Source organism: Erpetoichthys calabaricus, chromosome 10 (genome assembly GCF_900747795.2).
Source record: "Erpetoichthys calabaricus chromosome 10, fErpCal1.3, whole genome shotgun sequence".
NCBI classification, from domain to species: Eukaryota; Metazoa; Chordata; class Cladistia; order Polypteriformes; family Polypteridae; genus Erpetoichthys; species Erpetoichthys calabaricus.
In genome coordinates, this window is record NC_041403.2 from 121,740,400 (window position 1) to 121,763,468 (window position 23,069).

The 23,069-nt window shown below is 37.2% G+C and overlaps 1 protein-coding gene across 3 annotated transcripts in view; it reads left to right on the forward strand.

The window, feature by feature from the left end:
* The first annotated feature begins 304 nt into the window (after window positions 1-304).
* tfap2c (transcription factor AP-2 gamma (activating enhancer binding protein 2 gamma)) overlaps window positions 305-23,069 on the forward strand; it is a 33,738-nt gene continuing 10,973 nt past the window's right edge. Inside the window, exons 1-5 of one of the 3 annotated variants that reach the window (XM_028811853.2) lie at window positions 305-437; window positions 14,754-15,215; window positions 15,750-15,798; window positions 19,543-19,626; window positions 22,128-22,347. In XM_028811853.2, the coding sequence (XP_028667686.1) occupies window positions 408-437; window positions 14,754-15,215; window positions 15,750-15,798; window positions 19,543-19,626; window positions 22,128-22,347 (845 nt within the window). In that variant the 5' untranslated portion in view covers window positions 305-407. Of the gene's footprint in view, window positions 438-12,186; window positions 12,380-14,753; window positions 15,216-15,749; window positions 15,799-19,542; window positions 19,627-22,127; window positions 22,348-23,069 lie in introns of those variants that run through there. The other 2 variants (XM_028811852.2, XM_028811854.2) reach the window with 2 other exon arrangements.

Sequence of the window (23,069 nt, forward strand, 5' to 3'; positions counted from 1 at the left end):
TTGCAATCAAAGCAGGAGAAAATCTATCTATCTATCTATCTATCTATCTATCTATCTATCTATCTATCTATCTATCTATCTGTATTATTTGCTGAAATACTTCATCAGGCCCAATAGATACATTTTTTGCAGCTGCCGGATTTTTCCATCTATGCCACCACTCCCCTTTGCAATTAAGTAGCAGGCGCCGATCAAAGGGACCGCAACTATGACTTTCTAAACGACGCTGATGAGGTAAAGAATGTTGGATAACCGGGAAGATTCTGCAGAGTGCTCGCAGAGCGCATGCGCGGTCTTAGAGAGTACTGAGCTTCAGGTGAGTCGCTGCACAGGTGAGAGTCAGCAGCGGCAGCGCAAGAACAACTTAGCTTGTCTCTCACTTAGCTAAGAGTGACCGAATAGAAATCATGGCTTTACTGGAGAGAATAGACTGGCAGGTAACATGTTTTCCCCCTTTCTTTTTTTTTACACCGTTGAGTAAATCTATGCTGAAATGTGAAAACGTTTTTTCAAAAAAGAAATTAGTCACTTTTATTCAAAGTATATTTTAGATGTTCGGCAACTATTAAGATATTACTTCGTGAAATATTTAAATAGATGTTTATTTTTGGCGAAATTGTAATCTATTTAGTACAACTACTCGTAAATGTATGTTAAGGTATTTCTTCAAATGTTAAACTTGTCGAAGATCTTTCAAGTCTTGTAGCATTTAAACAAATGATATAGATTTTAGTTTAAATGTTTGGTTCTTTTTGTGAAATTTTAAAAAGTAATTATTGTGTTTCCCATATAGGATTTAATATTAAAGCTTGCGTTTATACTATACGTTAGTTTTGACATACTGAAATATAAAAAAGAAAGCTGTGTATGTCGAAGAGCAAAATGTGCCTTATTTTTTAAATACATAATGTACTTTTGAGATTAAATAAGTAGGTTTGAAACTGATATGGGAATTGATAGCGTGTGGTGGGCATCACTGAGTACTTTATATAAGACGAGCGGAAATAAATGCATCAGTAAAGAAAACAGACTCATATACACACACAGATGTTTCATTAGGTGTATATATGTAGGTCTTATAAGTATGTACTAAAAGTCAAATGTCGCCCTGCAGGCTTGAATTCAACCTGCTTTTTAAATGATAGGTTTCAAAGGGCAGACGTCAGTAAGGTTGCATGTAGCAACTCGCAAAGAAACAAAACGAAAAAGCAAGCTTGAGATTTTTTTTTTAAATATCCCACGGGAAAAGAAACCCCAAATTAACAAAAGGATGTATTTTATTTAAGCATTTTTACCCCTTAAATATATTTTACAGCATTTGTCTAATGTGCAAATTCGCTTACATTAGCCTTTAATATTGAATGAAACTGAAAAAGCAAAATACCGGTAGGAAAATGACTTTCAGTTATTAAATAGTGCAGCTTTTAAAATTCTCAACATTAAAAGTCTTAGACTCATATTGACTTTGTCTTTGGCATTTATAAATTGAATCTGTTGGTAATGATGATCATATCTTTAAAAATTAAAAACTGCAAATACACAATTCAGATTGTATTGCTGAAGAAGTGAGGCGCCGCATTTAAAATACCCGAGGCTTATGTAAATTTGACAATAACGTTTTAACGTTCCATTCATAAAATTTCCATGTTGCTTATTCGATCGGTAATGATGCCGATATTCGCAGCAATCTTTACAGGACGGGACGCCAAAGTCATCTTCTGAAACACTTGGTACAAACATGTAAATTAAGTTATAATTTCGTTTGAGTGTGTTATTGTGTTGCTCCTGCAATAGCTATTTGTGCGAGTGATGAAAGGTCGATAACGCAGATTAAGATACTTCACAAAAATTCATCAAAATGTAAAAAATAAAAAAATAAAAAAAATAAAAATAATAATAATCCTGAAGACGCAACCTATATGGGAATTAAGATTAATTCGGTTTTACATTTTGAAGAATGTATAATTCTGGCTACACTGTTGTTTTATATATATATATATATATATATATATATATATATATATATATATATATATATATATATATATATATATATATATATATATATATATAAAATAATATAGTTTAATGATAATTTAAGTGAATGTTTGCAAAGTGATATGTTTCCATATATATATATATATATATATATATATATATATATATATATATATATATATATATATATATATATATATATATATATATATATTAACTGTTTTTATTTATTTTACTATTCATTTTGATTTACGTTTTTAAGGAAAAAACATAATAATTAGAATAGTCAGTTCAAAATTAAAGTCTCACTTAATGTATTAATGCGATTCGTTATTACTATTCGTCATTCTTTAATTGCCCAGTCACTATTTCGATTGTTGCAGTTCACGAATTACACAAACGAGTCTGATTAACTTGAACCCGTGGTAATTAGACCTGATTGTGGTTACGTTCCTTCTTCTCAATAGCGGATGCAAAGGGCGCTTTTTATTGTTTTAATCCAATACCAATATTAAGATAAGCTGTCAGCCGGCACATGCACATTCCATTCCACAACCGTAAAGGCGATAGGACTGATATTAAAAACCTCAAAATGGTTAAAGCTTAGTTAAAAGTACTATTATAATCTTCTGAATGATTGCAGAGTATGAACCATTTAATTTTAAGAAAACAAAGAACATGAGAATCCTTAATCATATTACAGGATGTAAATGACAGATTCCGTTTATATAGTGCCAAAAAAAACCATCGGGCTGAAACACAGTTTATTTTTGCAGTTTAAGCAAAGTAACCAAGCATTTGCCCTGCTCACAATCGTACAGTTGTAGTATTTTTGTATCAACAGTTTTTGTAGTTTTGCAGCTGCTAATAAGATGGGAAACCAAACCAGGACGGGACGCCTGGGCACATGCCTTTGCCAGTTTTTACATTTCCTTGTGCACTAACTGATTATGCCAGGTATTCAGTGCTGTGTTTTTACGAAGTAGCGATTATAACCTTTTATTTAAACTGTAAAATGCTGTTGACATTATTTCAGTTGTATTAAACTTTTTTATATTTGTACAAAAATGTTCTCACACGGGAAAAAAATTCACAGTGCTTGTATGCCGACGGCTAGTATAAATATTTTAGTAATATGTATTTTAAATCAACAATTCTAATAATTTGACAATATTTATTTTCTTTCTCTGAACAACGATAGAGGCCTGGTACTTCCGTGAATGTCTTTTTTAAATCTGCAGACCTGAAATGTACATAATAACATAAAACAGCATTATTCCACATTCAGCTTCTATAAAGAAATGTACTTTCTCTCGAATTATTACTCAAATACGTATTCTAAGAACTAATACATACAGTAGTTATAAAAAGCTAATAAGAGATAGATAGATAGATAGATAGATAGATAGATAGATAGATAGATAGATAGATAGATAGATAGATAGATAGATAGATAGATAGATAGATAGATAGATAGATAGATAGATAGATAGATAGTTTAGTCGTGTCTTCTTTTTCTTGTACAAGCCAATAAAGACAGTCAGTATGAGATCTTCAGAGCTAACATAATTTATGATTTAAGTTGGCCAAAACTTCTAAGGTAGCTGAGGAAAGTTCTGAGTAAATCTAATTGAAAAATGATTAAATGCTTGCCTTTTATGTTTAATAAGCTGAGACAAGTTGTGTCTCGTTTGTTTTTAAGTAAAGGGAAAAAAACTGAGTAGGCAGGTTATTTATGAATCATTTCTATACGCGTTTGCTGCGTTGTGCTATTGATAAAGTCACCGAGTAATACGCCTCATTACTGGAAGAGGCGAGAACACCAAGTGGCAGCACCGCTTTAACTGGAGCATTTTAATAACTGAAGCTGACATGTAATTAAAAACGATCAGCGCTTGCATTATTCTCAAACATCAGTGAGGCCGCGGTATTCCGCAGTGTTTGCTACGAGGCGTTGTCGCGGTTTCATTGTTTATGAAATTCCAAACACTGGATAGAAACAACAGCTTTTCAGTCTGAAAAGACTCAGAAGATTCACTGATAAAAGAAGAAGGGAAAAAAACTGCTTCGATTACGCGCTTTGACATCAACCGGATTACTATTCGCTCCCTTGGTATTCCTTTATTAACCCTTGGTCTATTTTAGACTAAAATAAACATCAATCCCCAACATTCAGCGTATAAAGGCTACTTTTGCATTTCAAAGAGCACTTGTTTCTTTAAGAGCAACAGCGTTTGTTTTTATTGAGCAAGGTGAGCTCCGCCAAAAATGGTAATGATGATTGAGGGAATCCTTGGAGATTATCGGGTTTAAATCTATCAGCTAAACGGCAAAATGCCCTTCTAACGACTAATAATAATAATAATAATAATCCATCCATCCATCCATTTTCCAACCCGCTGAATCCGAACACAGGGTCACGGGGGTCTGCTGGAGCCAATCCCAGCCAACACAGGGCACAAGGCAGGAAACAATCCTGGGCAGGGTGCCAACCCACCGCAGTAATAGTAATAATAATAATAATAATAATAATAATAATAATAATAATAATAGGCCCACTCACTCACTCACTCACACACACACACATACACACACACAAAAGTATCCGGAAGCAAGGAAAACCCGACTAAAATTAGTAAGAACATGAAGACGCCATATACAGATTGCCATCGGGCACGGCATTTGAACCCAGCTTGGTAAATTGCTAAGTTTTATTTAGCTGACGCCTTTTCCAAAACGACTTATAGCATTTCACATACAATTGGGTTAATTTATTTTGATATTTCAATATAACTACAGGCAGGTGAAGTGACTTGCTCATGGCCACACAGTGTCAGTAGTAGGATCTGAACCCACTGGGCGTGAAATCCAAAGCTTTAACCACTCACCTAATTAAATAAAAAGTAAAAGTATGTTATTTTATTACTGAATATAAACTAATAGTTTGATAAAAATAATTCTCTTTTTGCCGTTTTATTCACCTATCTTTATGTAACTTGATTTGTTATAGGGGGCTTAACGAAAATGCATAATGCAATGTTCCTACAAAGCACTAGGTGGTGCTCAAGGACATACATTTCTACGCTTTCTCCACGTAGGTGATGCATTGACGGTTCAACTCATGCCTGCCTAAATCGGTTGAGTTTTCATTTGACTATAAATGTGAATTACGGACATGTTGTGCATTTGTTTATCATCATCATCATTCATTCATTCATTTATTTATTCATTCATTTTTTTCGAAAAACACACACACAGTGGCAATCTTAAGAACAAGGGACACAAGGAAGAAACCTCGCCCAGACGGCACTTTAATTCAAACACAGACCCTCGCTCCGTTATTTTGGAAGTCTAACCTTAATGGATGTGACAGGTAATATCAGAACCAGTAAATATCCGACGCAAAAATAATGACAACATATAATATCTGCAAACACACTTAATCCAGTTGATGGTCGCAAGGGGTTAAGCCCATCCCGGCAGCATCAGGCATAGGGAACAACCTGGAACAGGGCACCAGTTCATTTCACGGCCGATTCACCTAAGACATGAGTCTTTGGGGACGTTGGAGGAGAAGAACTCTTCGTACGCACCGGAAGAACGTGAAGACTCCACACAGTCCACGAGCGAGCAAGAAGGCGACGTCAACTGCTACGCCACAGTACTGCTCAGAGTCAATAACACTTTCTGAGATTTTCACAAGATAATTTCCAAATATCTTAGAATACTAAACTGAGAGTCACGTTAAAATCTATTAGCACGGACTTACGAGTATAGAGTAAAAAAAAGGAATTGTGTCAAAGATCTACATATTTGTGACAAAAAGAAATACCGTCTCACCAAAACGACACGAAAAACGAACGATTAGTCTTGTCTTGTTATTTCTTTATTTCATTATAATAAATAAACTTCATTCAATTTTTAACAGATTAAATTAAACGCTCCAGGTGGCCTGAATTTTCTATAAAGGGCCTTGTTGATTAGTTGTTTTTTTAAAATACTTTCCCAATATATATACACATTAAAAATACGTAAAACAAAAATTCAGTAGTGATTTAAGTTTTAATTGGAAATTCGCTCGAGGTTATGTTTTTGTGTGATTTTTTTTTTAATTCAAGAACAGAAGAATCAAACTGGTCTAAGAACAATTGCTAACAAAGTTAAGGAACACAAAACTTGCGCATCATTACTGTTGCTTGGTGAATGAAAATGCTTTCTTAAATGAAAATCATGTTGGGTGCATTTATTTCTCAAGGACAAAAATGTGAATTCATGAATGGTTTGACTTTTAATATGCTTACAAAGTTTTATTAATTAATAATAAATATTCTCACTTTTTAAGCATTCTCAGAATTCTGCACTTTATTGGTGTCGGTGTTTTATTTGAAGTGTGTGATATTTAAAAGAAAGATATGCTGTCACACAGATGATCACTGAAAAATGATGGGCCTTTTATTTATCAACGCAGGCAGAAGGTGGGAATACTTGGTGCAAAACAGATGTTTCGTCAGATGTTAACATGACTTTACAACAGCAAATAATAAAAGCACTGTGTCTAACAGCCGCGTGGACGAAAAATTCTCAGGAGTTCTGGTCTGCTTCATCCTAATCATTCAATAATTTAACAATGAGTCCCCTTCCACCCCCGTCACAGGCTCCCTGGGTGTCAGCGTCAGCCGTATTGTGCGCTAAAGAGGTCTGAACGCTCTGAAAGCCCTCCTGGGTCCTCACCAATCGACTGTGTTGGTTTATAGCTCCATTACGAGACCAAGTGCCTAACTATCTGCAGAAAAGATGCAAATTTGCTCGCCGTACCTGCTGGGCCCCTGGCACCAGCCTGCCGGGTCGAATGGTGGGCTGGGGGTGGGGTTGTATTCCCAGCCTTTCTGACAATGGCGCATTCAGGTTGTCACTTAAAAACACCCCTGTGCCTTCTAAACGGCGTGAAACCTGACCAGAAAATGGGACGTCAAGAGGGAGGTGTCCAGGTCATCCCTCGACCCTCCAAGTGCCTTATCAAAAGGCAGTCCTCGCATTTGTGTCTCTTCCGTTTCAGCATCATGACATAATGATAAATAACGAAGACTGCGCCGTTAACAGAGTGTGTACGATTAAGGAAAAATGCTTTGCCTTCCATCCGCTTTCAAAAAAAAAATGAAATTGTATATAACTTCTTGAGCACATCCTGATCTGTCACTCTGTGTCTGTCTCGCTCCCACTCTCAAGGATGCTAAGAAACCTGCGCTTTGTTCTTATTGTTTAGGAGCAGGATTTGTTTTCAGTGTTGATATAGCTGGCGATTACACTGAAACTTTAAGCGTGTTGAAATTATTCGACGGAGACACAAATGTGCGGCTGCACTTCTACTTTACATGTATATAGAAAAATGGCACTCGGGAGTGAACTGTCGACATTTTGACATCCAATGTTATCTATAGCTGAGCACACAAGCTTTTCCGTTTCTTTTTTTCAATGTATCTTGGAATTTTAAACAAAAAAACTATTTCTTAAGAAGACAGACTTTTCACACACACACACACTGTGAATTTCCCATCGGGATTAATAAAGTATCTATCTATCTATCTATCTATCTATCTATCTATCTATCTATCTATCTATCTATCTATCTATATATATCTGAGGTGTGTGATTAACTCTTGTGTGTACTGTATGTCGATTATATGTTATAATTGAAGAGTCACCAAAAACTTTAATGCGTTCATACATGGCCAATAAAACTGATTCTGATATATATATATATATATATATATATATATATATATATATATATATATATATATATATATATATATATATATATATTACTGTTTAAAGTCAAATTTAGATTCTTGAATGGGATTCAGCAATTATTCATTTTATAGAATTGCATACAGAAATGTCCCTAATGACCGTGCGCTTCTTTGTAATAAGCAAGTACCAGGAAAGAATTGCGTTCTGGCAATGTGTTCTGAAAGGCGCTATACAACAGAAAGACGTTTCTCTGATCTAGCCTTTAATTAGACTGAATTACCAACAATAACCCTGCAGAGCCGGTTAATTTAACACGGCTTGTATTTCATTACTGAATGCCCGCAGTGTTTAAATAATAATAATAATAATAATTACTCTTATGGAAAATTATGTAGTGTTTAAACCATATTTTAGAAATTTAAATTAAACGCGGCCAAACAACATTTAATATTGTAAAGATGCATCATACGCCTTAAGTTTCGATTGTCTTCAAAATAAATGACAGAACGAACAAACCAAAACGTACTTTAAAAATGTGTCTTCAAAGGGCTAAAAGAATGAAGAACGTTCACTGTATTTGTAGAATTTATTTAATAAAGGCGTGCAGTGAACTCTTTTTAGTGGGCTCAAGACCCTGGAGCCTTTTGTCCACATTAACAGAATTTCACAGTTTGACACGTGGCACCGGACAAGTCACAAGCTGACATTTTTAAGGATAGACACAGATAACCCTAAACTGGGCAATTCGTTAAAAAATAAAAGAATGAATGAATGGATGGATGGCTCGGTGGATCATTTCGAGCGGAGGATGGCAACGTCTGTTGTGTCTAACATTCATGTGCGAATTATAATTACTGGAACCTCTGTTGTTGCTTGTTGATATGACAACAAACAGTATATGAGGTTATTATAATTATTTTGCCAACTATGCAATAAGATTATCGATCTTAATATTAAATGCAGGTATTATATAAGTGCAAATTAATATACTCATACAAACGATGCGTATAGGATGCTGAACTAATTTATATTTAACCTTTTAGTCCTGAGTATTTGCAGAACATCTTTTATTAAACACATCCCGTTGTTTCAGTCCTAAAACGTTTTCGTTTTTACCGGACTACTGTTAAATACGACCCGATTGTTCATAATCTATCTATCTATCTATCTATCTATCTATCTATCTATCTATCTATCTATCTATCTATCTATCTATCTATCTATCTATCTATCTATCTATCTAGCTGGCTGGCTGGCTGGCTGGCTGTCCATCTTTATTAATTTCAAATTAATGTTAGAAAGTTTCTGCACATCTATTTTTAAATGTTATGCAAGGTATGGACTGAAGATTTGAGGTGATGGCACCAAATGTGCCATTCTTAATGAGAATATGCAATGCCCACTTTTAGTACATTGTTTACACAAGGAGAGAAAAAAAGAAGAATTTCCCAGGCACATTGAATGTTTGTCTAGAAGAGCTGCTTAAACAGCCGAATGTGCGCGGCGGTGCCCCCAGTTTATTCCCACCTAGAGAGACGCCCATAGTTTCCTATATGACTCGAAGCATCTATCAGGTGATCTTGGCCAACCGTGGCAAACTCCGGTGTGAAAGTAAGAAAATCAAAAATAAATTTGCTCCAAAACTATTTCAGATCATTTCCGCTGAATTAGCAGACGGCTACGCTTCTCACTAATTTACTGTGGAAAAATACTTTTAAATAACCTTCAACCTGCCTTCAGGCGTGCAACATTCGGTTTAATAGCTAATGGGTTTGTTACTCCAATTAAATAAACAAAAGTCTCTTATTGGGAAAATGCTATCTAAGATCAATAATTTTAAAATACACAGACAATGACAATATTTGAAATACGCCTAACAGCATAAAATAAGATTATTTTTTTTAATTAAGAGATGGCGTTTGCGCACTATTCTGGGGTACTATTTCAAATGTGCATTATGACCCACGGGAAGTTTTGGCAAACATATGATACAATGCTATTTTTGTGATTTCTTTATTTGTACATCTTGTTTTAAAAGTAAACTTTGATACACAATTGTTGCTATTCCTTAATATTGCTATATGGCTTTCATTCTGTTTTGTAAGGCAGAGTTAAACTGATGCCATTGTGTACTATGCCAGCCAGATAAAACCGTACCGTTCTGAAGTATTAGTGTTGTGAAATTAAAAGTATATGTATTTGAATGTAAACTATTAAAAATCGTGAAATTTCTGGGGAAGCATGAACTAACAGCACTATACGTGAGAAATCCCGTGACAGATTCAAGCGATAACGATCATGACATTAACATGTATTTTAGATTTTAAAAAGATGCAGCATGTATTTGGGCAGAACTAAGGTGGACTGGTTTGATTTATTGTTGCTTTCCTGTGTTCTGCCAAATCAACAAAGTGAGGAAGTGGAAAGCAGAACTGCTCTGTTCCGTCTACTACGCAATGGGCTTGTTCGAGACGGCTACGGCCGAGAACTTCGCGCAGATGTGAACGTTTATTAAGCACAGTGCAGCCTCCGTCCAGCACATCCACACAGCCGCCTCAAACTTTACAACACACGGTTTCGTCGAAGTTGTTCTTTGGCACGGCAGCTCTTCAGCGCCTGCTATTAACGGTTTATAGGCTACGCGAAGATCCCACACAACGGCTCGGGCGCACTTCGTGCCATCTCCACTATCCGGTTTACTGGCATTTTATCTTCTAAAGTGACTGAATGGGAAATAATCCAGTTGGAGTTAAATCCTCACTGGAAAAAAAAAAGAATAAAATGTCGTCTGGTAGAAGTATATCGTAGCGCTACGTCCACTTATTTAGAAACCTTTTGTTGTCCGAAAACTTGTTGGTACGTTTAGTTGTAACGCTTAGTATTTGATCGAGGCTTTTTTTCCTTTCAGCACATAATTTACATCTATCCATCTATCGATACATCTGTCCATTAATCTCCGGTTTTACACATCTCAAATTCGGCAGAATAACGCAGACCCAAACAGACTTGCTATAATGCGCCGACTTTACGTGCTGCTAGTGTTTGGATGGCTAAGCCAACGTACAGTATGTGACCTTCCACTTGTCATTCGTGCATTGTTTTGTGCATAGCAGAGGGACAGAACGTGGCAATCCCGTGGATTCCTGGTCGTTTTATTAAATCTGAATATTCCAACATCAATTTATCAAAGGGACTGAAATGTGCGGACGCATTGTTTAAAAAGCACAATGTACAGAAACAAAGTGGCGTCCGGTCTCATTGGTATCTAAACGCAACCTTTCTTTTGTGTTTTAACCACATACCATTGCCCGTAGTTTTTTTTTTTTAAGTAGTATGTTAATTATTATTACATGCACTGCTGCCGCACCTTTCATTTTCCTTGTAATTTGTTTGGCTTTTACTATTAAATGGCACCTGGCTATAATTTTCATTGTTAATGATTAACGTCACTGTTGAGATATAATTAGCAAGTCTGTTGTTGTATTTACCACATTATAGATACTAAGGGGGGTCTAATTTCATAATTAGTAATTTTGATGATTGTTCTTTGTATTGATTATTTCAGTTTTAGCCGTGCTCATTTCTGATATTCACCTTTTAATCAATTTGCAGACTGCTTTTTATTAAGGAAGGTGTAATGGATATTGCTATAATAACATTAAAACGTAGTTTTTAGACGAATTTGTAACAGTTACTGTATTAACAATAGTTGCGATAATATTATTTATTTCCTGCCTCTTTTAATATCAATCATATCTAAGTATTTTGGTAGTATTTTAGTAGATTTGGTTATTTCAGTTCTAGTAACAGCTGAAACATTATGGCTAGCAATAGTTGTAAAAGCCGTCACAAATGGATTAGTTAATATTAGGAACGGTGTCTACAAATCGTAATACAAAAGAACAGCTATTATTTAAGGATTTTACATAACTTCGGATGAACATTTATTCAGTTGATTTTTATAATTGAACTATTATTAGGTTAACTTTTTAAGAAAATAATTTGTATATAACTGTAAAGTTTGCTCAGTCAGGCATCTGAACATCTCTCTAAATTCAAAATGTATGCATGTTTCCATTTTCATATAAGCGACTCAATTTATACTTTTAAAACGTTCTAAATATTTCTTTCTAATAGGAAATATTGCCTAAATTTCCATTACTATATATTTATCCAAAATGTACAACTAGTAGCAAGACAGTTTTAAGGTCAGACAATTAACAACAACGTCCAATGGCAAATTAGAATGCAGAGAGTCCCTTCGTTCTGATTGGTCTATTTTTTTCGTTAGCCTCCCTATTCGCTTAGTTTAGCCCAAATGAGAGCGTATGAGTTAAGTAAACGCCTCTTCGCCACACCCAGGAGGCGAGGCTATGCAAAATAAAGCGGTAACCCCTCCCACTCCGAACCCCGCTTAGATTACAATGAGATGAGAGAAAGGACTTCAGAGAAGTACAGATCTCCTGAGAGAGTCGAGTTCATCCACTTTCCATGCGGGCTCTCTAAGACGTGAACCTGGTGGATATATACATATATACACACATCTGGCGGACCTGAAATTAGGGATAGTCATTTTGCGACCATGTTGTGGAAACTAGCCGATAATGTCAAGTACGAGGATGACTGCGAGGTAAGCAGCCAGCATCACCGTCCGAAAAGTCTGTTGTAGAAATGTAAATTGTATGTAGAGTTCGCTAGAGATGTAGTCAAACTCATTATATTCGAGCCGTTCTGTGATGAAGATTTTGTATTTGTGATACGGAGGTTATACATTTGAGTGATCATTTTAATAGGCTCACATCTTTCTATGCGGCATATATATATATTGTACATTTATAGTTGTGCCTTTTAAGATAGGGCTCTAAAAGTATATCAGCGATTTATATCATTAAAAAATAAAATAGATTTTAATTGTCAATCGTATATTAATATAATTCGACGAAGTGCAAAACTGTGTGAATAATTCACATAGAATAATTGGTTTATAACATATCGAGATTAATCATTTTTGCCAGAATCAATTTGGTGATGCATTGGACATAAACATAAACAGACTTTAGCCGAGTCTTGTCGCTTTAATCTATCAATGCACGATAACTGTGATATCAGAGTTTTAGTTTTAATTGTGTTTATTCACGACCAGCCTCGTTAGTCACTCGATACCCTCCATTCATCGCGGCTATCCTTCTTGCACACTCCGTTTAAAACAGTTTGTAGTTTGTATTTGTCAGAAATACGGTCAGGTAGGCAAGCAGACAAGATCTTCTCCACGGTAACAGGGAACATGAAAATGGAGTGAGAAAAAAACCGAAAAATCGTCAATTTTGATTTCACTCGTGGTTTACCGAAATAAAACAATGCGTGTTTTTTTTCTGGCCTAAAGCAAGAAAGACGCATCTTGTTGAAGCTTTATAGGTAAAATATCGCCAATTGTTTTCAAACACATGTGCAGCAGCTGCTGAACTTGAATTAGGAGAGGATGACCATTTCAAGGCCAAAAGTAAACCTTCTCATATGCATAATATCAGTGGACATTTTTCTATATTGGCTTTGCGACTTTTTCTATCACACAATTATTGTATCTGCCGCACTAGAGCCCATGTCATCGACCGTTAAAGCGTTTATTTTTAAAAGATTCCGTTCTAAATGCTCTCAATCGGCTTCATTCAGTGAACAAACAGCAAAGGGTGCTAAGGATCATTGGGCTAACTGGACAGCCTAAACTCTGTGACAACATAGTAAAGGGCCGGAATGAGTCTCAGAAGTTAACGAGCCAGTCAAACTAGTTTGGGCAATTCCCTCCCCCTCATACCCTACAATTTCTTGTTTCTTAAATGAAAGACAGTCGTTTGTGGAGAGGAAAAACAAAAATGGCAACACGCTACCAAATGTGTGTGCCTTCTGAAGAAATTAAACGATCGTTCATCCACTTTATATTCTCACACCCTACCTAGAAGCGCATATCCACATAGGATATTTAAATTAAAAAAATATATACAAAGCAGAAAAGTCTCATCGAGCCAACCTGGGCATAAGGAATGCTTTACTGTCACGCTTACACAAAGCCATGTAAATCTTTCAGTACAAGAAAGGGCCTCACCACTCGTGTGTTTAACATTGTCAACAAGTTATGGAATTCATTCTGAATATCATCTTCTTCTACAAGCCTTAGGCCGTTCATACAGGGCTGATTAATTGAAGTTTCTATCCAACGTCATCGTTACCTCACAATTGTTAGGAGCGTGTTTTGAACATCCCACGAAATCGCAAGTTTTATTTTTTATTCCCGGGATCATCTTGCATATTTGAGGAATGCCGAGCAGTTATTGTTCACAACGTGTATCAAACCTGAAACGGTAAAGACTGCACTCCAAAGCGCGAGTGTCTTTTTAAAATGTTGGCAGAGCGAAGATAGTCAAGTCGTTGCAAAAAGCAATCCTCCAACATGTCTGCGGTTATAAAACTACATTTGGCCCTTCCTTGCTTGTTTGCGATGAATCAGACTGCATATTGAACAGTGGATGAAAGCTGTCTCCATTTAGCCGGCACGATGACTCAATGTACTGTTTTCGAGTACATTTCCGGTGTCGCATTTATCTGTCAATCCGCACGGCTTCGAGAACACCTGATCCGCAGTCTTGTTTAAATATAAACAAGAATCTTTAAAGCGATAATGTGCTGAAAATGTTGGAGCGTTAGAACGATTCGTTATTCCGTCGTATTTTATGAGTCATTCATCCTGCTTGCCTGTTCCATTACCAGTGTAAAATTGATGTCTACGCGCTCAAACACTAGTATTCGTTACCTTTTACAAACGGTGTATAGTTAAGACTGTACTGAATTCACCGGGGTTGGCACAGTGTTTTTTAAGTTTACACAGCAGGCAGGACAAATTTCAAATCAACTGATGAAGACGCCGCAGTTGCAATTTTTCCCGTGTAGATTTGTATGTCTTGAAACTTTGCGTGCATTATAACCCCCTCAATTAATTTTCTCTCCCACAGGAGCGGCACGATGGCAGCAACAACCCGAGGCTCCCCCACCTGTCGGCCGTCAACCAGCACCTGTACAGCCCGGCCCCTCCTCTGTCTCACAGCAGTTCGGATTTTCAACCCCCGTACTTCCCACCTCCGTATCAGCCTCTGTCATACCCCCAGTCCAGCGACCACTATACCCACCTGGGTGACCCTTTTTCCATCAACACACTGCATCAGCCTCCCCCCACCTCAAACCAGCAGCAGTCCTGGCCCAACCGGCAAAACCAGGAGCACACCGGTCTAGGCCACCATGGCCGCTCCGGACTGGCCGGACAAATTCTAGGCCTGGATTCTGGGTCGGCCGGGGGTCGCAGAGAGGCCTTCCGCCGACCTGAACTATTGCTACCACATGGACACTCCATCGACTCTGCTGTCATTGGGGATAACATGGGCCTTCATGACCTGGGCCACAGCATAGATGACATCCAGGTAAGGAGCAGACACGTCAATTGAGCATGTGAAAGAAATGATTCGGAGTGAAAACAACATTATAGCAGATAAAGAGAGAACACTTATCTTTGTATGGTCTAAACTCGGCATTGCGGCAAGCGACTTGGGAAAATGGCATATATATATATATTTTTTTTTATAGATACAAATATATTGTAATTTAGGCAATAGACAATATATAGCAACGCAAAATCAAAACTTTAATGCTTTAAAATTGTATAATTGATTTGCCTTGGTTGGTAAATATTATAGTAAAATGAATGTTTAATATAATAAAAATTTAACGGCTTTCCCGGCTGTCATCCACAACGAATGCGTTAACCATTTGAACCATACGCAGCTCATTTCTTTGTTTCGTTTTAAGTTTAATTTGGTTAGTTTTTGCACTTTTATTACATTGCCGTGCACTTCGTAAAGTCGGGGCTCCAGGCTGGTGCGCGCAGTCCTAGTCATAGTCTGTGGTTTCTATTGGGGTTGTGGCTCACTTGTATTTTTTATTTTTTGTCCCCGCAGCATGTGGAGGATCCCAACCTTATGGCGGACACCACGGTGATTAAAAAAGGTAAGCCTTCTGGCTCCGACTATTATTTTATCGATTGATGCGTTTTGTTGTCGACTTTTCAAATATTCTATCTGGTGTAACCTACTTTTGGCAGCGTGCAGTTTCAGTCGGGGCGCGTGAGATCCTTTTCTTTTTGTTCGTCCAGTGTTTTCTGGTTTCGAAGCTGCTCCTATTCCCCAAGGACTATCGCTTTTAGATAAATTTGAACTTTTTGTTAGTAGACTCCGTTTTTCAGGTCGGCTCCGTTGAACGATTGGACCAGGCATTTGCAGTTAACGTGCAGTCGATGCGTGAACATTGCCCATTCATTTAATAAGAAATTGAGTAACACAAAATGCGACTGTATAAAGTAATCAAACCTTTTCAAGTTAAGGAAATAACTATGTTTAAGGGAGATATATTGTATTGGAATAGAGAGTGATTTCTTTAATTCCTTGATTTAAACTAAGCTACATTTTGCTCAAAGTATTCAAAGTCAATTGACATTTTTACCAGAGCAAAGCTGAGGAGGACCACCATATGGTACAGTTAGAATGAAAATTAGAGCGGACTCGAGTCTCACTGGCCTCAGGTATCAGTTACTGCCAAATCTACATTTTTGGTGCAATACATTTTGGCATTTCATTATTGCTTCCCATGTGTGCTCTTAGTTGAAATTTAAATATTAATTTAATTTAATTCTCAGCAGAATTAATAATAGTAATAATAATAGGAGAAAAATCTGAATTTAGTGCTTTGAAAGTAAAATGAACCCATGGACCCTTATCTCTTAACATGAAATAACCGGTTCTTTGTTGTTTCACATTCCTGTGCTGTGGATGCATCTTTGTGTATATGAACACATTCCCTTAACATATTTACTGGAAATGCACGTCTGCCTACACACGGACATTCCCGGCAACCTCTCTTTCAAGAATCAGAAATGTCATCAGGTCTCTTAAATTTTTACTTTTCAGAGTATTCTGGACTACAGTGAAGCGGCTTTGCACAATATTCAGTTAGAAAATGTAAAGTCACACCTTGAAACGAGTACTTGTCTATCCTAAAGAGTTTATTATTTGGGGGTTTATTGTGTCTTAGTTCTGGGGTGCTTGTCATTTTTAAGATGTTATTTTTATGTGCGAGCGATTACAGAGTGTCTTAAAGTGCAGGCACATGTGTTTTATTTGGTTGTAGTTTTGTGCAGACTCCCATTTTGTTTCACATTTCTTCAGGATTTATAAAGCCACAAAAGTGGTTGTGGGCTGGCTAATGCATTGCTTGTGTTGCTACAGGCTGTCGCCTTCCGCTGTAATGAACTCCGATTAAGTTGTTTCAGAATGATCACCAGAGTAGGAAAAGAAGGGAAGGTGCTCACCGAGGAAGGCCTGAGTGACCCTTACTTAACCAGCATATGGTGTTCCAAGGCGAGGAGCAATCGACTTGCACATTCAGCTTGTCACATTTTTATGTCCTCTGTTAGCTGAAATGTTGCCCATGCAGTATTTAACACATCTTGAATTTACCGTGGCTTAGCACGAACATGTAAGGAAGCAGTACAACAGGGTTTTGACAGATGTACATGCACTTTCAGTTTTGCCAGCTTGATGCATGTTTGTTTTCTGTTATGCAGACATGTGGTCATGATTTTGTGAAATAAAAACACTATGGTCTTTATTCTTCTTTCTTAATATAATCAACAAGCGTAATAGTAAATGTCCATGTTCTCCTTCAGTTTTCTTCCCACCATGTAAAAGTGATGCACACAGGCATGCATACAGATCAGTTGTGCAAAAATGGACAGGTGGCTGTACCTTCCAAAGGAATAATTTTGTGTTTCTCAGTGTCTGGCCTTTCAAATTAGAAGGTTGTTTCTTTTGGTGTCAGATGGGAGTAGTGTGCCTTTGTGTCTCTCCTCATTGTTCTCACACAAGTTTTCTTTTGCGGCTATTCTGCACCCACCTGACTCTTAACAGTGGCTGAACTATAGTCATCACCTCCATATTGCGCTCCTTTTTCTTTCCGTTTAATTCAAGTAAATGTCATTCTGTAACAAGGATGAATGGGTTGATTTCTGCATGACACTGGCCCCACTCCCCTTGTGTCTGAGCGACTGTCTTCTAAATTTTACTTCCCTCAGTGGTCCTAAGAGTCCAAATTTGGGAGTGAGTGTGACCGTGTGTTGGTGTGCGCTCTGATAATTTGGCATCCCAAAAGAAACTGAGGACTGTCTTGTGGCAGGAGCAACTTAGATGATGAATACATAAATTCTAAATAGAAGGCAATATTTAAATCTCTCTATCGATCTTAAATCTTAAAGCATTTTGAACTGTTTGTATAGCTCAATATCTAAGTTGTTTTACTCCTTTTCAAAGAGCTACTATCTTCCCGGTTATTTGTCTGTCACCTTTTGTTTCAATATGTGTGCGATACTTCGTTTTTAGTTCCTTCCTCAGTGTCATCTCCTTTTTCTGATTTTTTTTTTTTTTTTTAACGTCTTCCCTTTTTTGCCCGTCCTTCTCTTTTTTACACTCTTAAATGCTCTCAATTTACCTATTAATGTGTGCCTTGTGACTTTTCATTCGTGTTTCTCAATTCATATTCTTTCTACTCCCTGTATATATTTTTTTCTTTTTGAAAGTATTTTCACATATTTGTATGCCACTACCAAGTTTTATCTGCAGTTTCCCTCATTCTTTAGCATACATTATTTCTTGACTGAAGCATTTCATGCCTGGTTGTGGTTTTGCATGTGAGGGAGAGACTGTGTGCACCACTGAGCCTCCCTGGTATGGCGTCTATGGCAGTGCTTGCCTTCTCTTGGACTTTTACTCTGGAAATTCTGTCCTTTGTGTTGATGCTGAAATGATTGTGCCAGACTCTCTGCAGGCACACATGTCTTGCTTAATTTTTAAGTCATGCCCCACTCTAGTATTTGAATGTCATTCGACTGTTTCATTTCTAGAAAGACAATTTGCATCCCTTGCATGAAAATGTTGAAAAACATAATAATTGGAGTAATGGAGGTGACTGCGTATTTATGCCTGAAATAAGTCTGGTCAAATATACTGATAGCCCCCTAACGTGTGCGTTTAATGCTGAACAGCCACATGCAGGTATGAAGGCGTGCCATCTGGAGTCGTCTCCCATTAAAAGGCTCAGGGCTAATTATGCAAGCCCCTTTAGAAACAACACAAGCGCCTCTTGCTACTACAAGCCAGGCCCTGCATTACAAAAGGGCTGTTTTTTTTTTGTTTTTTTTTTGTAAGATGGACCCCACCAAAAATGATAATGAAAGGTACATTCCAGCAGTAGCAGCCTATAATTGCAGTTCATTGATAATGAAGGGGGGTAATGGAAAACTGAGTGCTGGCGTTACACTTTGACATCTTGTAGTTATGCATTAACACTTTACAGTGCCATTAAGGCCATTGTTGCCGAGCTGGAGTGTAATCACAGATGCAGCATTTTGGGATTCTCTGGCCTCCTGCAGGGTTGCAGCAGCAGCAGCATGGCTCATTAGTGAGACACTAGTTAGTCTGCCTCAGGAGCTCACATCATGGGACTTCTTTTATTAGTTAGCTCTGCTGTGTGCTTGACTCTTCCCTGACTTCCAGTTGGCCGAAGCAACATTGACGCCAGTAGTCACAGAACACAAGCCTGATTTTGATTTCAAGCTGCACTTCCCTTCCCTTTACATTCCTAGTGTCTCTTTTCTCTGTGACCTTTCTTCCCCGGTTCCGTCTGATAAAGTGTTGTCTTCAGTCTTAGGAATAAGAAATGGCAGAAGTCAGGACCGTATGCAGTGGAAATTTTTGGGAAATGAGGTTCTAGCTGTTGCAGATGAAGGTATATATTGCACATTTCATTCAAATCATATATTTTGGGTTTTGTATTCATTGTGGGGTGTTCCACTGAAGCTCTGCTTTTCATCTTAATTGAATTTTTTATTTTAGAAAAGATAAGAATTAATATAGTAAGGGAGTGAATGACTTGAATTTTTTATTTTAGAAAAGATAAGAATTAATATAGTAAGGGAGTGAATGACTATCTTATGCATGCTGTATTTTTATGTAATATAGGCAAACTAAAAAAGAGCAAAATTAAACTTTTAAGTCTGAACTGTTCAATTCCCTTTTACTTTGTAAAGCACCTTATAACATAACTCACTGGTAAATGTGTCATATCAAGAAAGCCTCAGTTAGTTAATTTAAAGCTTCTTTCAACAAGTCATATATATATATATATATTCATTCATGTATTCTCAAACCAAGTTAATCCAAATAAGGGTTCTGGGAGCCAGTGCCTATCCTGACAGCCCTGGGATCAAGGCAGGAAACGGCCCTGAAAAGTCTGTCACAGGTGAACGTGTTAGCAAAAAAAACAGCAAAGCTGGCGTGAAGTGTTGCACAGCCTGGTTCAGTATTTCTTTGTATACTTATTTCTTAGTGTGATGTGCCCAAGTTTTAAAGTAAAGTTTATGTTTTGTTAATTCTTATTTCCATGCCCATTTGATGATGTTGCTCTTCTGTAAGAATTCAGGAAAACATTTGTTTCATTGGTTAGTTCTTTCTACCATTCTCTTAATCACACTTCTAGATTCTCTGCTTTTCTATTTTATTTCTCACATTGTGAAAAAGACATTTGCATTTTTTTTAGCTAAACAATTTCAGAGACCGCGTCCCTTTTGTTTAATTGTTTTAATTTTGGCATATGACTGAGAACTACAAAATACTGTTACAGTTGTGTATTTTCATGCGACTTTCCCCATTGTTATAAAATAACCATTAATTGCCTCACTTTTGATGGTGCTTCACCAATAGTATTGCTCAGGTGTTGTCTTTGTTCTGCCAATGAGTGCCCATATTAGGGTTAGGGAATTAAAAACAGACTGAACATCAGCCACTTTTGGTGCCAGTCACCATTGGCTTCTATCACTTAAATCTGTAGTGCCAGATTGTATGTCCTGTGAAATTGAGCCTACTGCCACCCTGGGTGTGTGTTGCCATTAAAGTGTATAATCTGTTGTGTCATGAAATATTTAATTGGCTTACTGTACATAGTAATTACAAAAATTTGATTTGGGAGGGGGGGGGGCTGTGCTCCACATGTAAATCTGCTAATGCATAGAATATTAATTCAACACCAGGTCTTGTGTAGAGTGCATACTGTCCTGTAGTTCTGATATTTTTTTTATTACCATCCTTAATTGTTCTATAGAGCAATGGACACTAGGTTCATTTGTTTATTTCATGAAATAACTGAATTCAAAGTTTTGAGCTAAGTCGGTAATATATTTCAGCTGGTTGGAGGTGATACCGTAGGTTATGAAATAGCTAGTTAACCCATACTAGGGGTGGTTTCCACCTTTATGCCAGATACTGTAAACATGTAGTAGGAAAACTGAATTAAAAAACAGAAGAATAGTTGTAATATGTAAGCAATTCAAATGTTACATTTTATACATTTATGCTCTTGCTAAAATACTCAATGTTCCTATCAGGGCCTGCTCTAGACACCAGCCTAAGAGTGCTATGACTTGGAGGGGGGTGCCATTCAAGTCACATTCTGCTGTTCTATCGACTTGTCACTATAGCACACCATACGGGTAACATATGTATGTGAATGCACTCTAACCCCCACCCATTCCCCCAACCACTGTTTTAAAAAGTCAAATACTGTAGATACAGTATATGAAGGCATTCCGATCTCAAAAGGGTGCAACCACACACCATTACCCAGGGGCACCATGTGCCATTGGGCCGGCCCTGGTTCCTACATTTTCAAAGAAATCTGTATGGCATTACAAGCTTTAATATTTAATGATAGCACACACATAAAACTTCAGATTTTCAAATCCTGGTAATCCAGTTCATCCCAGCATTACTTTCACAAGGCCCAATCACAGACACCCTCACCCACACTCACAAGGAGGTAACTTGGAATTAACAAACTGAGCCTGCATGTCTTTTTGAATGTATATGACTATATGAATGTTGTGGCTTTTTGAACATACTTCAGAAAAAAAACAGTACTACAGTCGAAACAGTAGCTTTTTTTATTTTTTATTTTTTTTTTACACAACCAGAAGAATTGGTATGTTGTATCAAAGACAAACATCTGTGCAATTAAGAAATTGACAAAAATAATAATAATAAAAACCTAAGTGGTGCTGAAGTTCTACTCCAGAGGATGTGCATGTCATGTTTAGAGTCTCTTGTGACAGCTCACAGGTGACCATGTGTTTCAACTCTCTGCTGTTCTCTAATTGTGTTTTGTACACTCAGTACTTGAACATGAAAGCTCTTGGCTCTTATTAAATTCCTTGGTAATTTCTGCCCTTTTCACAGGTCCCGTCGCTTTGCCAAAAGGCAACCTGGGAATTCCTTACCAGAAAGAGGGCCTGCTTGGAATGGTCTCCAACCCTACAGAGGTCTTCTGCTCTGTGCCTGGACGACTTTCACTTCTCAGCTCAACCTCCAAGTACAAAGTGACCGTTGCCGAGGTGCAGCGACGTCTTTCTCCACCTGAATGTCTAAACGCTTCACTACTAGGAGGAGTTCTCCGCAGGTACGTTTACTATTAGGATCTGGGATTAAATTGTCAATAGTGGCACTAATGCTTTGTTAACCTCATTTCATTTTAAAAGAGTCCAAGATGACAAATGTTTGGAGAGATACAGGGCAGGTTTATCCCTTCTATGATTTAATTATCAGATAACTAAAATGCCGCTGTTCCTGTACATTCTTCCCCTCTTAAAATTTTTTCATTATTTCTCATTCTTCCATTGAGGATATTATGTCTGGTCCAGCTTATTTTGTTATATCATTATTATATTGGCATCCATTCATAGTTCAAAAGATCAATAGTTTGTGACTGACAGCTGATGCTTTCATGGCTCAGTCCCTTGTTTGATGAAATGGCTCATTTTTATATTTGACAATGGAGCAAGTGTGATTTTTTTCTTCCCCAAATTTGCCTTCAACTTCTCCTGTGTGCCAGGTCTCTGAGGTTCATGCACACCTGACGTTTTGCATGGCAGTCTTGTAATGGCCCTTCTGATCTGCCTGATCACATCCCCCTCCAACTCTGTCTTATGGCATTGCTGCTCAGCTGTTGCACTCCCTTTTATGTTAACAAGGTTAACAGTTCCAAATTGATTATTCTGCTTGTTTGTGCTCAATGCACGTCTCCCCTTCACTGATTTTTTTTTTTTTAATTTGTAGTAGCTTCAATTTAATTTGTTAATTTTCTACTAGAGTTTAAATGTGATTGGAGGAGCAGAGGTAAGA